General features: G+C 46.2%; 1 protein-coding gene and 1 pseudogene across 6 annotated transcripts in view; one reads left to right on the forward strand and one right to left on the reverse strand.

Annotated features, from left to right (window-relative positions):
- Positions 1–16596, reverse strand: part of VPS13D (vacuolar protein sorting 13 homolog D) — a 216589-nt gene that overhangs the window by 64145 nt on the left and 135848 nt on the right. For all 6 annotated transcript variants that reach the window (XM_025048627.1, XM_025048626.1, XM_025048628.1 and 3 more), the window contains 2 exons: positions 15469–15603; positions 14137–14304 (listed from right to left, as the gene is read on the reverse strand). In XM_025048627.1, coding sequence (XP_024904395.1) covers positions 14137–14304; positions 15469–15603 — 303 coding nt within the window. The remainder of the gene's footprint in view (positions 1–14136; positions 14305–15468; positions 15604–16596) is intronic.
- LOC112481783 lies at positions 11196–11323 on the forward strand (annotated as a pseudogene).

Below are 16596 nucleotides of genomic sequence, written 5' to 3' on the forward strand. Positions count from 1 at the left end.
TTTTTAAGCAAAAGAGGAAAACCTAGAACACAGGAGTAGGCACTCATTGCCCAGATGTGTCAAGGTGGGGGGAAAGGGCAAAATTCAAGCAGTTGACCTACGGTATTTCAAGAACAGGATGTTTCCAGGGAAAATGTGACAAAATAAGACTTTGATGATATACGTAATTCTATAAAAACAGCAGCTAAAATCAGTGTAACATCAGGCCAAATGAATGCAGTTTAAGATTAGAAATAACCAAATGTTCAGGCTGTGCTCTTGTTCTGAGGGATAAAAGAGAAGAATAAAGAATGTGCTCCAAACCTCTTTCCTCCTCCTCCTCCCCCTCGCCCCCCACTCCCTCTCTTCCTCTGTAAAAGGCCTTTAATTAGCTCACATCCTCTCCCGACCGACCGGGGTTCCCTAATCCGCCCTGACACCGCCTGTGGGCCGGAGGTGGGATCCCAAGCAGAGCAGCCCGGAGCAGCTCCTGTGCTCCCCGGCTGCTGCAACTCTGCAGATGCCTGGTGGGTTCGGCATCTCCCTCCCTCCCTCCCGCCCTCCCAGGAAGCCGCCCAGCAGGTGCCCATTGGCAATAGTTTTGTGTTACAGGCCTGAATGAATGATCCCCGCAGGAGCTGCCGACTGTTTTCACAGACACAGAAGGCAGTCAAAAGTCCACCGCGTGAACTTGGAATGACCCCAGCTGCAGAGTCACTGGCGGGTTCATCGGGAGGGCAGGCACGCTTTATTAAACAACTAATACTCTTCACAGATAACTTTCGAAACAGCAGAAGTGTTAACTCTTTGCAATCTTGCTCCGGCAAGGAAGTGGAGGGGCTCTACTGCGCGACTGAGGGTTTGAACCCCAGTGAGGACCTGGGGACAGAAAGATGGTGCTTTCACTGGGCCTGGGTCCGGACTGGCACCATTCGGTCCGCTGCTTTGTTGAAGTGTGCCAGATTGGAGTAAAATGGCAAAAAGCAAAGGTTTCTGGCACCTACTCCAGTAAGGACAGTGACAGCCCAAAGCCAGGCTCACCCCATGGCTGTGCCAGAAGCAGGGGCATCCAGACTCCCCTGGCTGGCTTGGCCCCTTGCCCGCACACCTCTGGGACACGCGTGAGAGAAAAGGGTGCCCAGGCCGTGAAGAACCCGAGTGCTCGACTGCCGTCACCCACCAGGGTCGGCGTGGAAGTCACTTTGCTCACAGCAGCCAGGGGCAGCACAATTAGTTCGCTTCTGAAGGCGGATTCAGAGAAGGTTCGCGTTCAGACCAAAGTGTTCTCACAGTCAAGTCCTTTCAGGCTTGCCAGACAGCGGGTGCATACACACGTCCCCCTCTGCGTCGCCCGCCGAGGGGCTGGCCGGCCACCATTTCGTCCCCAGGCTGGAATCGCTGCTGAAGATCCCTTTTTTCTTTTCTCTCTCTCTCAACTCACACAACTTTAGAAGGAACCCAGTGCCAATGATCATAATTAATGACATGCAGATAAACGTAGAAACATTCGGAGAAATTTTTAAAATTCAATTCATCCAGCAAAGTTACATTAATTTTGGCATCGACCAAAGACTATGTGGGTAGCAAAGGTTGACCTCTAACCCACCTCGCCACTGCCCTCTAGACCTAGTTATGGAAGGCCTCCCTATTTACTGGGGGTGGGGGTCTTGTTTTGCTTTCGGATGGAGTGCCGTCTCGCCTGGGTTTACCCCACTGCGTGAGACCCTGTGAGGGTGTGTGAGGTGCTTCAGAAGACCTCTACTCCCTTCCCCATTCAGGTGATCTAAGCTTCACAGTGACACGCAGGTTCTGCTCAACGAGCCTGCGAGGGCTTTCTATGTGCCAGCATAGTGCTCGGGGCTGAAGACACCAAGGTGAATAGGACTTAGTTCTTGTCCCCAAGGAGCTCAGTCTAGAGTGGAGACAGACGTACGGACAGGTAAAATCAACACGGGGAATGCTGAGAAAACGCACACAACCCCAGGGCTGTGGCCCCAGTAGTCTGCTCTCCCTCACTCCCGAAAGGACGAGAAGCAGGTACCCACAGCCGCTGACTCCATCGCGAAGATCACACCAGACCTGTAGCAGAAGATCTGAGTTTCAGGGCGGGACCTGCAACTAATGAGCTGTGAGAACCTTACTGGGTCTCAGTTTCTCCACCTGTAATCTGAGAGGGTGAGGGGCTGGCCTTCAAGTTCGTTCCCAGATCTGTGTTTCGGAGTTCCCACCAAGGCGTCAGAGATTGTGCTGAAGGTCCAGACCCGGAAGGACTGGCTTTGCCACACTCAGCTGGAGCAGAAAGAGATTTAGGTTCGGGTCCTCTCTTAGGAAGACTACGAGATGGACTTCGATGGAAAGGCAGAGGCTTGAGAGTTAAGATACCATGTGAAATAAAACAAGGCTTCTCACAGAACCCATTTTTTAAAATAAAACTAAAGTTAGACACTGTTCACTGTTGTTTTGTCTTCTAAAGAGAAACAAGTGGCAAATTCTTCCTCCTTGTGTTTAGTTCTAAGAATTTCTCTCTCCATATAACTCACTCATTGAGAGACATCAATTTGCCTTGCGATCCTGCAAACCTTACTTGTTGATGCTGCTGGCATCAACAAGTAAGGTTTGCAGGATCGCAAGGCAAATTGAAGCCCAGGACCGGGCTGAGAGCACCTGGCTGGTTTCGCCCCTTCCGCACGATCCCTCAGCAATCATGTGTGTGGCCGACTGAGATTTCAGAACCTACCGCTCGCACACAGCCTGGCACGGGTGCCAGCAGAGCGAGGCCCTCTCCTGGGAGTCGGACCTTTTCCCAGCCGTCTCCACACATCAGAGAGCCACCCCGGCCCTCTCTGAGAAGACTCAGTCCAGCGGGAAAAGCAGTGGGCCGAGTCGTGAGGCCTGGGCGCCCATATGTGCTGCCAACACTGACTGCGTGATTCTGGCAAAACCATTCGACCGGTGTGACTGGATTTGCCATCACTAAAAGGCAAGTAATGGCCACACCTGCCCTGCTGGCCCTAGGGGGACACCGCAGAGTTAAATTATCTCACAGACCTGAAAGTGCTTTAGCTCCTGAGGGACAACGTGCTTTCTGGAGCGGCGATGTGAGGACCTGGGCTGCAAAGCCTGGTCCTCGCCCTCCCCTAAAGCTCCCTGCTGATCCTCCACGAGCCAATTACCTTGTCTTCTTCTGTCAAGTGAAAACAATAATCCTTGCACTCTTCAATGTACAAGTTGGTGAAAACCAAGCAAGATCAGGGGTGTGTTACATAGGTTAAGTTTCTGTAAAACCACAAGGAGCCGGCAGTGGCTCCTTTCTTATAACTAACTGGCATCATCCTTGCCAGTTTCCAAGTTAGCAATAAAGAGATAATAATGCCGCTGGCCACAGTACCCTGCTTCGAAACAGTACAAAGGCAGCAAAGCTGAAGCCATGGGCTGTTCTTGGAAGCGTGTTCTGCTTAGTGTTCATTTCAGAGAAAACACTGGAAGTTGCTGCTTCCAAACCAGTGTGTTGTTATGCACATTCAACAGCTTGCAGGAGATGTTTACTTACATGTTTGCCTCTCATAAAGCAAGCAGATATTTCCCATGATTATTATTTTGATCCATTAGATTTAGGGGGACAGGGTTTCCCCCGACTTCCCCGTATAACAGCCTCCCAGGGCTTCGTGCTACCTTCAGCAGCGTCTGGGCCCGGTCCAGTAATGCACGCCTGGCCTCTCTCAGTCTGAGATACTGGCTTCCACTGGGACTCAGATTTGTCGGTGTCTCAGGCCCGAGTGATGGGAAGGGGAGGAACAGGATCCTAAAACGTCAACAGCTTTTTCCTATCTGCATTGTTATATATACAGCGTGATTCTGGATATCAGTCAGCTTACAAATATGTCTGGGAGGAAAGTCATGAACTTTTTCAAAGTTTCTGTCTATTTCACATAAAAACCATAAAATGGTTAGACAATAAAATAAAAAAAATCCAGCCGGTATTTCACTTATTTAACAACTGCTCGTTGAATGTACGCCACGTGAAAACGCTGCCCCGGGTAAAAGGACAGTCCACACGGATACGACCTGCGTGCTCCAGTTTTCCTAATGATATTTACGGTCAGTCACAGGGTAAGTTGGCAAAACACGACAGAGAAGGTCTCCGCCTTCCGGGAGCGTTAGGTCTCCCCTGGGATGCGAATGGATCGACAGACAATTAATTGTGTCACCCTGAGGAACAGGATAGTGTTCTTTCCCTCGGCCCCCCAGCCGTGTCGCAAATGCTCTACACAGACCCCCGCTGCAATACTTATTCTCTCCGTATCACGATTACTTACAAGTGCTTCTTGTCCGCCTCATCTGTTCCACATCCCTCGAAAGACACTTTTTCCCCCTAAAATCTTACTTTCCTAAGCATCTGCCACAGGACCTAGCACATAACTGACAATGCTGGTTTTTCGAGGCACGTGTGAGACACGTGCACAAATGGTTACTAGTTTCCAAGGAAACATGAGGTCGCTGCTTTAAAGGAAGCACCAGGCATTCGGAGCGGTGAGAATCTCAGAGCATCTGGGGTGGACCTTACGAAGTTGGAGCCATCTGGCCAGAGATGGGGAGAAGGGCGCTTCAAACGGAGGTAAAGTCACGAGCAAAAGAGCAAAGGTGGGCGTGGACCAGGACCGGCAGAACTGAGGAAACAGGAAGTGACCGGGCGGGCAGCTTTCCGCCACTTCCTCTTCACTTTTTATTTCACTCCCCCGATTCGGCTCCTAGTTTTCGAGTTTATCTCCAACCGCCCCATGTGCCTAAGGAGGAAACCCCCGTGTTCCTAGAAACGGCATAGGAGGGCTTCCCCACCGGTATTTAAAAGAAAAAGAGCCGCGTCCTTCCCATCTGCCTGTCCGAGGGAAGGGCGGGTGCCTCTGCTATTCTTTACTGACCAACTGTGCCTCCAAACCACCATCTAGGACATGCTGACCTCGGCTAAGAGTCAGGCCTGGACAGATCGTCACTTGGCTATGAGGAAAGCTAAGGAAAAGTGAGACTCTTCCAACTTCTAGAAGGACCTTCCTTTTCTTCTATGGTCTCTCTTATGGGAGATTACCCCTCACTTCCAACACTGCAGAAACTACTTAGTGTAATGTTCTGATATAAGCTTAAAATTTTCTCCCTACCACCCCCTACTCCACAAAAAACTATGCTTCAAGAATTGTTCTTGTCACACATTGTTTGTGAGCTCCCAAACACACGATTCCCACATATTTCACATAAACAGCACCATGGTTAGAGAATAATTCATAAGCCTCTGCAAGGGAAAGATTCATTTTCCTCCACCTCTGTTCTCTGAAACCCACTCTGCAGGGAAGAATAAGAAGGCTCAGACGACACTGATGATAGCAAATCCGAGTCTAACACAGAGGAGATGTCAGTTTCTATAGTATCAGGTAGGATGCAGGAAGCATTGTCCAGCAATGTTCTAGAAGTCATGACACCAAGGAAGAAGTCCAAAGCTCTGCCACTGTCCATTTGGCCGCCTTGGGCAAGTTATTTACTTCCACTGGGACTCATTTTCTTCATAACCACCATCATCATCACCACCACCTGCCTGGTTTCAGGTTTATAGAAAGGATCACAGATATATTGATGCTTCTTCATCAACAACTAAGTATCAAGACAGATATAGAATGGTATTATTATTATTCCATAGGGGGATGTTTAATTCTAATTAGTTGATCTTCATACTTCTTTCCTCCAAGGAGCAAACAAGTCAGTAGAACTGACCATAAAACTCAGGAAAAACACTGTCCCCAACGTTCCTATCTGTCTTCTTACCTCAAACAACGGTATCACTAAGCGTCTGAAAGCCAATCTGCTGGCAGAACTCAGACAAAAATCTCTGAGAAATCTGAAAAGCTGGAGCACAGGCTAAGGGGAGGCGAGAAGGAAAGAAAAGGACTATTACGATGGGTTTTATTTTCTGCCATCGGTTGATGGTGGGGAAGCTCTGCTGAAAACCAGATACTGCAACTATTTTAAAATGACGTCTTAGTTATTTAGAAATGCTGAAAGCAGTGAAGTCCAGGAAATGGCTTACAGAAGTTACCATTTACCACATGCACTTAGAGGAAGATGGCTATTGGTGCACAAGCCGAAGCGACCCCAGGCTCTGGTCGGCTGCCTGGGCAGCAGTGCAGGGGCCCGAGTGCGACAAGCGCTGCCTTATTTAAACCTGAATAAATCTCGGGGCGAGCGCATCAGGTGTGTGAGAAAGTTCAGTCCGTTTACTCGAATGCTTTCGAGTGATACGTCTTGCTTGGATTAGAAAACTCTTTCAATCCTTTGCTTCCATTTCAATCCTTTTACATGAGGTTAAGGATTCTCAGATAATGCAGATTAATTCAGAAAGCCTAGAAATCACAGTCGGAAAATCCTAAGGTCCCACACAGAGGAGTCAAAGTTGGGAACCAGAGGAAAACTGTTTGAGCTTTACTTTTAAATGGTGTTGTTTCCAATTGCTTGTGTTTTCGCTTCTACAGTGTTGTGGGTTTGGTAGAGGATTTTATCTGAGAAGCTGCATTGTGTAGAGAAAAAATATATAGGCAGGCTCCCGAATTCACTTTTTCCTAAAATGTCTGGCTCCAGCACACTCACTCCTTATTAGACTTTAGTCAAGGTAACTAACCATGCTGAGTCTTATTTTTCTCACTTATAAAATGGAAGTAACACTTCCTTCCTTACCGGGTCCATGGGAAAATTAAGCAGATGTAAAGTCCTAGTCCGTCCCCAACACACAGTAGCTAATAAATGATGGCTCTACTATCCACATCCCTTTCTGACTTTTAAGAATGATACTGACCAAGGGGTCTCCTCTTTCTCCTAAGAAAACACTTTTAGTTTTTCTTCAAATTGCAAAGAGACTCACAGGGCTAATTACAGGGGGAAAGAAGAGAAGGGAAATAGAAAGGACCTTCCAGACAGAGGGAGCGTTCTCACCTTTAACTGCCAAAAACAGAATTTGATTTGCCTTTTAGGGTTTATAAATTTGGGTTATAGTTCATCCCACCTTAAGTTTGCCACAGTTTCTCAAGAAAGGCCAAATACTGACATGAATAATATTGAGATGCAGAAAAGGGATACGCTCCTACCTGGGGGTAACCAGCCAGCCTAAGAGAGCGTGCACAGATTATTCCTTTCCTTACCACGTTTACGCCAGGCTAGAAAGCCACTGCTCTCTGGGGGACACACATATTTCTGTCTTTTCAATTTAGCAACCGAACAGTTTTCCATCACAGACACTGCAGCGTTGGAAGATGTAAACTCCTCCGACACGAGACGTTCAGTCTAAGACTATAACTTGAGGACCTGATTCTTAACTGAACTACTATTAGGACATGAAAAGCAGTGTTAAACTTTTCCAGTCTTTCTGTTGCAAAAATAGAGCTTCAGTGGCGCTGTCGTCCCCCTGCTTCCTGACTTCTGGCTATGGAGCTGCCTGAGTGGTGTGACGATTGGGGACAATGGAACCCCGCTCTCTGAGCTCCTCTGTGAGCAAAGCTGCTGAACAGGGCAGGTGGGGCCTGCCGGGAATTCTGGTCACTCCTGGGGTTCTCATGCCACCACTCGACTCCCACCCTCCCTTCCCCGCCCAGCACACTTCCAATTCCCATGGATATTTGAGATTTGACCAAGTTAGGGTGGGTCACTGATGGGTCATTCGGCATCTAAAATTTGCCTCTAACTAAAACGAGCTCAGACTCAGGGAATCATTTTAGCATTCAAGGTTATCAGAGGAAAATAAGACAAAAATTCTGGTGCCAAGAATTTGAGTCATTTCCCTCTATACAACGACTTGAAGGCACCTCCTCTTGGCTGGAAAAGAAATCTCTTGGGTGACTTATTTAGGATCAAAGTCTTTTTGAAAATAGAAAACTCTACATTCTCTAAGGGATAGATCACTGTCTGAAGTGAGTTTCATTTAACCTAAAGTTTTGTGCCAACTTAAATACACTAAAACCCCAATGCTTATAAGAAGGCATTCACCTCTTACTTTCTTATAGGTACATGGAAAAGCTATTATGGGGATAATCAGCTCAACTATAAAATGAAGCAGTCATACATAATGACAAAAACAGATACAAGTCATAAATTGCCTTTTCCCCTCAGAGTCCATGCAGGCAGGCACTCAGTACATTCTTTTGTGCAAAGATAAAACATTTGCCTTGACTAAACAGGGCTTTTAGTCTCGTTTGAGCCTTTAAATACACTGCCTACAAAACAAACACAAACAAATGCTGTTTCTTAAACAAAAGGCAGATGGACCGCTCTGCCCTCAACAAGGTCACAGTATATATGACAGGAGGTTGGCTAATGGCAGGGGTGGGCTAAGAATCTCTGAGTGAAGGGACACAGAAGTCAGTGTCCACCGGATCACTGCTCTGCCCCTGATCTGGTTTCCTGGGCACAAAGGGCCAGTGGAAGGGCCTTCTGGAAGGGAAGCCCCCATTCTGCATACTGTACTCCAAATAGAGATGAAAGAAATGGAACAAAATATCATCTAAAGTCCTAGCTGATTTTCCACTGAACTATCTAAACGGTCTCAATTTCTATTTCTCTTTCTCACTTAATTTGCTTGTCTTTATCTTCAGACAGTTTTCCTAAAAGCTATGAAAGTTCATTCCGAAACCAGGCAGGGCTTTTTGGTTGTTTGTTTGTTTTTCTTGTTGTTTTTGTTTTTTAACATATAGTCATTTCTAGAACGAATCAAACACTTAGCAATATGTATCCCAAAAGTAGAACTGAAAACGAGAATCAAGACACTAGTTCGAAAGCTCGGGGATTATCTCTGCAGTTGCCTGTTGACCTTGGGCAGGCCCCCTTACCTCCCTGGGCCTCAGTCTCTTCATTTATATGATGGGGCTAATACTGCCCATCCTATCTTTTGAAGACCGGATGCTATCGCCTGAGTGAAACAGGTTTGCAATCGTCGAGGCCCTCCATCTTTATGCTAAGATGGAGATGGTAATAGTCACGACCAATCCAACACGAGGATGATCACGGCCACCACCGTTTCCTGAGGGTCTGCTTTGTGACTCAGATGGTATGGTAGCCATCACCTTACCAGCTAACAAAGGGATGTCAAAAAATAACCTTCTGGTGGGAAGTTAGCAGTAATTAATTTTTATATTCTCTACAGTGCCTAGAAGAAAGCCTTATATGCACAAATAAAAAACACTATATAGGAAAAAAGCAAGGCCTTTAGAATTAACTAGACTTGGTTCTAAATTCATCCCTATCATTTCTAGGTGTGTGCTCTTAACAAAATTATTTGACTTCTCTAAGTCTCAATTTCTTGATTTGAAGAATGGAGATTAATATACATAAGTCAACGAAAGAATGTAAAGGGTCTATTACACAGCCTGACAAACAGGTGTTCAATAAATGTCTATAAATTAGTATATGTTCCATAATGAAGCAGGCTGTTTTAGCCCTGTTCGTACATCTTTTTCCTACTAATGCTGTTGGCACACCAAGAAATAATATAAAACTATTTGCTCTTTATCTAGTTCATAACTAATAAAACTGATTAAAACAATAAAATGATGGCTAAAGCTAGACAGAATAAAAGATATTCGTTAAAAAACCAACAGAAAACTCACATCTCCTTGACAAAAATTTAAATCTGCAGAATTTGAGCTGAGAAATTTGGGCTTATTAGAAATAAATGCCATAAAGCAAAAGACAAAGGAATAAACCTGCCATACCACTGCAAAAGTTATCAGTAAGAGTAACATGTAGCGAATAATAAACATGAATTCCAATTTCCATGAACAACGGATTTTGATGAAAATCATTTCAGTTAAAAACAGAGAAAATGATTAAAATATCTGCATTCCTAAGTGAAGGGTCAAAACATGGCTGAGATCTAAAAGGTTCTCAAGACCAAAGGCACATCCTCTATCGCCTTGACGATGACACAAAAAGAAAATGGAAAGGGGGACAGAGCAGAGGTCCCCTGAGTGGCGGTCAGAGGGGCTGCTCCCCTTTGCTGGGAGAAGTTAAGCGCGCTGTGCGCTGTCTTCCCCCAGGAAGACCAGGGGCAGCTGTCCCCAGCGGACAGCGACTTTCCACAGCGGCAAAAGGAGAATGGGAGCGTTTGCTCTATTGTTAACAGGTGAGATTTTCTAAGTTTTAAAAGAACTTTTATTTTGGGGGGAATAGCTGTAATTTTTCTGTAAGTTTATGAAAATATTATACAATAATTACAGACAGAAGGGAAACTGAAGTCTATGTAAGAGAGGGAATTTGTTCGCGGGGCGTCTCCCCAGCTCTCTGGCTTTGCAGGAAGCTAGAGGGCCTTGTATGTGACACTCGGCGTGGAAAGATTCATGCTGCAGAGAGAAACCTGCTCCTCTGACGTGGTTTTGGGATTTGAAATGTGCTTTTCTCAAATAAATCGTATCCCAAGAAAGGACTCCAGGCGTGACCGGCTTGCCGCGACTTAGGATCAGACTCTGAGGTTCTGCTCAGAGGGTTAGAAGCATTTGGCCAAGACCCGGACAAGGGAGTCAGGGGACAGAGGCCCACAGCATGGGGGCTAATGCCCAAGCCTTATCACCTTGGCTCTGGAACCCGGACGCTCATTTCTGGGGGTTGGGATGCCAGAGGGAAAGGACAAGAGAAATAAAGAGGATAAAAGGGCCACAGATCATTTCCCAGTTACGGTTCTTTGAGGCTAATCTTAACTAAAGGAAATACCAGTTGAAAATGTAATGAGCAATTCCAGAAGCAGGCGTGATAGACCTGACATTAAAAATCGGCTGTGAAGAACTCACAACGCCTCCCCACAGACGGCAGGTCTGCAGGCCTACGACCTCCTTCCGGGACAGGAGGCGTTCCCTTCAACTGCTCACTGGGTTTTCACGGGCTTCATCTCTTTTGCTCCTCAGATCTTTAGGACAGGGAAAATCATCATCACCTTTTCACAGGGTGAGAGGAAAAGCCCTCAAGACTGGCAGAGAGAAAGCTCATTTAAAGGGAGGGATGGGCGTGGCACCCCAGCACCCGGCTGCCAGCCCGAAGCTCCCCTCCGTCTGCGATGATGCCAATCTTTTAGGAGGCACGAACCTCTCCGAAAATACAGTTAAAACCTGAGGTCCTCGCATATACCATATTTATAATTCACTTCAAGAGGTTTATGGAACATCTCTTCTCCACGCCACGCCCAGCCCATGGCACGAGTCTACAGCCATGCCACCCTGAACAAGCCCGTCTGATCCGATCCCGTCTGATCTCGGAAGCTAAGCAGGGTCGGGCCTGCTTAGTACTCGCATGGGAGACCACCTAGGAAGACCAGGTGCTATAGGCATACAAAATAAGAGATTGTAAGTTGACAAGGTCCTTGCAATCTGTGAGGTCAACCAAGGGTTGCCTCGCCTAAAAAAAAAAAAAAGCCCACAGATGAGGCTGAAGCCCTTTGGTCTGTGCAGCCAAGTGCGGCCAGCGGCCTGGGGCTGGGTGAGGGCCGCTGTCTTCTGACCCTGTTCTTTAATCAGGGGACTCAGGCACTCTAAAGGGATACTCCCACAGGCCAGCAGTTGATTATTGTGGTCATCTGCACTTCCTTAAACCCTCCTTGTGTACACAGAAAAGCAAACAGAACATTCCCCTAAAGCAACATTAAAGGTCTGATTTCAACCCACAGAACTACAAGAAAATGAAGATCTTTAGCTGAACTACATATGTGTAGAATCACAGACGACCTGATGGGGTGTTTAGTTGATGGACCTGGATCTGGAGGTATCATTTCCAAGAAAAAGTGGTGATTTTCAGTTTCTTTGCTTTCTCATCTTAGAGATCCATGGACTAATTTCTATAACAGGCCCAGGGATCTTGGTATCAAAATAAATTACATGGCAATTCCTCTGAGCGGCAGCTTGTGGCACCAGCAATGATGAGCTTTACTAAAGGCAAGAGAAACACCTGAAGGCCCCAACCACCTGGGGAGCAGGCTTCCCACGGGAGAGGCCTTGGGTCTGGAGAGCGGTACCTTCACGGAAATCCAACGACCATACAAAGCACGATATCCAATCAAGTGCACGGTCACTGTCACCCAGGCCTTCATACGGATTCGAGAGTGAAGGGAGGGGACAGGAGTCCTCTGCCCTTTCTTTCTGCTTAAGTTATAATCTCGTGCTGACCCTCAAGCTCCAAAAGCAGTTTCCCAGGGGAAACAGAAGGACCAGATGAGGCTTCTAAAAATAAGGGAGAATAAAAGGACCGATCCTTTTTCATCGGACGTCACAGAGAAACTCTGGAGAAACCCACACAAGCACGCACCCGTGGGGAGGTCACAAGAGCGTCTCCAGCTTCTTCGTTCTCGTCCAGAAGGTTAACCATGGAGGGGTCCTAACAGCCAGACTGGCCCAGAAGGAGTCTGAAGGTCCCACGCTCCGAGCCTGAGACCCTCCTCCTCTGCAGACAGGCTTTCATTGTAAGGGCATTCATGCTTCCCTGGGGGCTAAAGTCTGAGCATTTTACACTGATGCAAACAGGTCAGCGTGAAGATTCATTCTCCTGTTCAGTCTATATTTTTCAAAGTCTTCATAGGCTCGTATCTCATTTTATTCTCACAGTAAGCCTGTGAAGTAGGAGCACTTCTAAGTTCCAGGTTGATGCAGGTCTCTCAGTAAACTACGAGTGCATTTATTTTTTCAAATTAAAGCAAAGCCCAGGGGTACAAAAACAAAAAAAAGGAAGTATAAAGCTGAGGAGTCCTGCTATATAAAGTAGAATTTAATACAATTAAATAAAATCTTTAAACTGAGTGTTTACAACTAATTATTTAAATGCATCTGTTTACATCAAGTTTAGTGGCTAAAAGAAGACTGGCGAGGTCCCTGTGCCACCACTGAGAAGTTTCTTGTTGCCGTCGGGGTGAAGGTCCGAGGGCCGTGTAAGAAACGATTCAAGGCAGAAATGTGCTCAGACTTTCAACGTGAGTCTGTTTCTAAACCGTAATTTAGAAAGTCTCTCTTGCCTCTACCTTTTACCTTTTTCCTAAAAGTAAGAATGTTGCCTATTTTGAACCACAAGCCAAAATACAACATTTGGTCTGGTTTAATATGACTACAGCATTGAAAAGACGGATCTGATTAAAGACCTACCAGCTCTCGAAAACAGTTTGGAAAACAGGACTAAATTCCCAGCTTTCACACATTATTACCGAGAATGCCATACGATACAGCTACGCTGTCAACGCTTACCTGCTCTTTTACGTTGTTCTCCTTCCCATTGTTCTAACAGGATAAATCCCTATGTGGCACCATTAAAGGCTCTTTACAGTAGAGTCGTGTACACCTTAGTGGCCAAGGGCCCGAGGGTAATGGGGTTTCATTCCAACCACCAACCTCTGCAGTAAACGAGCAGAGAACACGGGTTCTCTCCCAAGCCCAGTTCCTTCGTGAACAGGGCCACCTCTAGAAGTCTGCTGAGCTGACAGGAAGGGGAGGAAGGCAAGGCCCGGCAGAGGCCTGTCATACGCTGTCAAGTGGCAACACCCCTTCCACACCACTACCTGCACCTTTTCCAGCTTCACACACAAGATCGGCTCCTGCCGAAAATAAATTGTAGAATAACAAGATGTCCAGCAAACAGGAGGCCAATGAACAGAAAGGCCACCTACACAGCAAGACACAGAAATTACACTGCATCCTTCCGCTGCGATCAGATTCAGGTGACTGAAAGGGCTCCTTCGTTCTAGAAGGCTGTATTTCAGTTTGGACTTTACCCTGTAAGCTGTGGGGAACGACTGCAAGATTTTAGGCAGGAGAACGGCACAATCAAATTCTACACTGTGAAGAATGAGTTCATTCTGGTGGCATTGTGAAAGATGGAGTGACGTCCAGTGGGTCGGAGGCCGGCGCAGTGGCCCAGGGAAGACATAACCAGAGCCTGGACGAAGGCAGTGGTGATGGAGAGAAGGAAGAAAAGATATTTCTGAGGTGCCCTCGGAGGGCTGGGTGCCAGGTTATCGGAGGCGAGGGGAAGGCAGAGCATGTGCGTAATGAGGCCAAGGCCAGGTATGTGACTTCTCGCGAGCTGTTACCTATCACGAAAATTACAGAAGTGTAGAGGACTCGTGCGCTTAACGACAGTGGCGTCTCGCATCTATTTCCTTACCTTGGCGGCAGAGTTGGATACTCCATGCGTAACATTTCTGATAAGGCCCCCGACATTTCCATACTTTATCAGTCCAGTAACCCCTTCAGAAACGTCATTCAAAAGCCCCATGGGGTTGCCTAGGAAGTCCACTGATCCCAGGATCCGAGCTGCCTGGCTGAGGAGTTCCTGTCAAATGGAGTAGGGAAACAAGAAGAAAAGCAGCCCCTGTTACATCTGCAGGCGGCGTCCCGAGCAAAAGGTTAGACCTCGATCTTGACCTCCACTCCCAGCGACACCAACAACTACCTTTTAACTCTCATGATTGCAGCTCCCGTCCCTTTGTGAGCTCCACCTAAACTTCTCCCAACGCACGCACCCCAGAGGCTGCTTTCAATACTGTCATAAATACACTTCGAAGCCATTTAGAAGAATAAAAAAAGGTATGACACAGAAATGATTCTTTACAAATATTTCTTAGAATGTACCTGATACTCCCCACTGCTGCAACAAACAGGAATGAATTAGCAGCAAGGAGACCTTTAAAAGAACGGTCAGGAAGGTGGGAAGATCTGTGGTTCCCTTGTAATCTATGGAGGGGACGGTACACCAAGAAGCACATTCGGACCTGTCAAGTGACCCTCCACCTCCCGTGTACCTCCGCTGCCTGATTCCGGGTTCCAGTGACATCTGCTCTATCACTCTCCTTACAGCTCGGTGGACGTGCCACCAATCAGGAAAGGCAAGGAAGGAAACAATGGAGGGAAGGAGGGCGCTGGGAGGGGAGAGGGAGAAAGGAAGCAAGAGTAAGATCTACTTTAACTCTGACAGCTAATAAATTTGATACAATCGTGACCTATCTATTCATTGAGGAGTATGCCTTGGCTTTATATTTTGGTCTTCGCAGTCTGGCTAATAAATACAAAATGGAAAATGTCCAACTTGATAAAAAGTTTTTTAAGTTCAACTCCAGGGCAAGATCTGAGGCTCTAAGAACACTGGTATAGTTGTTGAAAGTCAGCCCGTGCCTGGTAAACGAAAGAGTTCACAGTATTCTGTATTATCATGAGAGCATCCATTAAACCTTTAACAGTTGTGACTAATCTAGTGGAAGCCCCTGAGACTAGTTCTGAGGGACGAGGCTAATGGCTTATAAATCAAATGCACCGTTTCAGGATTTCACAATGTGTACAGCGTGCTTCGTGGGCTGTGACCTGACCCATAACGTAACCATCAGAGCTGAAATGTTTAACCAGGTTCTCAATAGCTATGTCTTATTAACCAAAATTCCCAAACAACTAGCACAAACACTGTGCTCATGCCCTGGCCAGGAAGAACTTCTCCAAAGCTCACCTCCTGGAAGTGTTTGAGGACATCATTGATGATGAACTCCTTGGTCTCGTAGGGATGGACTCGAGTGAACGGGTCCAGGTTAATCACAGCATCCTCGAACCGAATCAATGGAAATCCCAAGGTGCTTTTTAGGGCCTGGTTAGGAAAGAGAGGAAATGCCATACTTTAGCTGTAGGACGGCCTTCTAGGGTATGATAATTCTGGGTTCTGTGGAGGTTACAAGTCATGTCAACTTTCCCATGAGAGTCGAGGTTTTGTTATTTATAAACAAGGATTATAAAAGTAAAATATGGGGGGAAAATACACATCACCCAAAGTAACATATCACATAGAGATAAACATTATTAGCTTCAGGGCCTAATTCTTTCTGATCTGTTTTGTAACTGTGTGTCTGGCGTGTTTTCCTTTTGGACTAAAGTATACCACATGCGCAGAATGGTGTACTAATCAAACGTACACGTCAGTGATTTTATCAAAGTAAACACAACCATGGAATACCACCCAGGACAGAAAGCAGATGATCGTCCCCATCTCAGAAGCACCCTGCCCCATCTGCAGACTCCCAGTCACACTCCCTCTTCCCCTAAGTAACCACCATTCTGACTTCTATCCCCACAGATTAGACTTCCTGCTTTGAATTTTATATACACAAAATCATTGGCATGTGTTGCACGTGGCTTCTTATGGTTAACGTTATGTTTGTGAGATTCACTAAGTTGTTAGATAGAGCTGCAGTTTATTATTGTTTATTGCTACATCGGATTCCAGCATACAAATAAAACACTATTTAACTATTCCTATTGATGAACAGTTGTGTCATTTCAAATTCTTTGCTATTATAACGCTGCTATGACCATACTTAGACACGTCTTTTGAATCGCGTGTGTACGCATTTTTTCTTGAATATATACCTGGGAGTGGAACTGCTGGGTCATGAAGAATATATACATTCAACCCTAGTACACACTGCCAAACAGTTTTCTAAAGCGGTTGAACTGGTTTACGCTCTCTTCAGCAGTCTATGAAGTTTCTTGTTATTCTACATCCTCATCAACACTTGGAATAGAGAGGTTTTTAAGAAAACAAATATTCTGATGGGTGTGTAATGGTATCTCAGTGTGGTTTTAA

The sequence above is a fragment of the Pteropus alecto genome, unplaced genomic scaffold (assembly GCF_000325575.1).
Source record: "Pteropus alecto unplaced genomic scaffold, ASM32557v1 scaffold125, whole genome shotgun sequence".
Classification (NCBI taxonomy): Eukaryota; Metazoa; Chordata; class Mammalia; order Chiroptera; family Pteropodidae; genus Pteropus; species Pteropus alecto.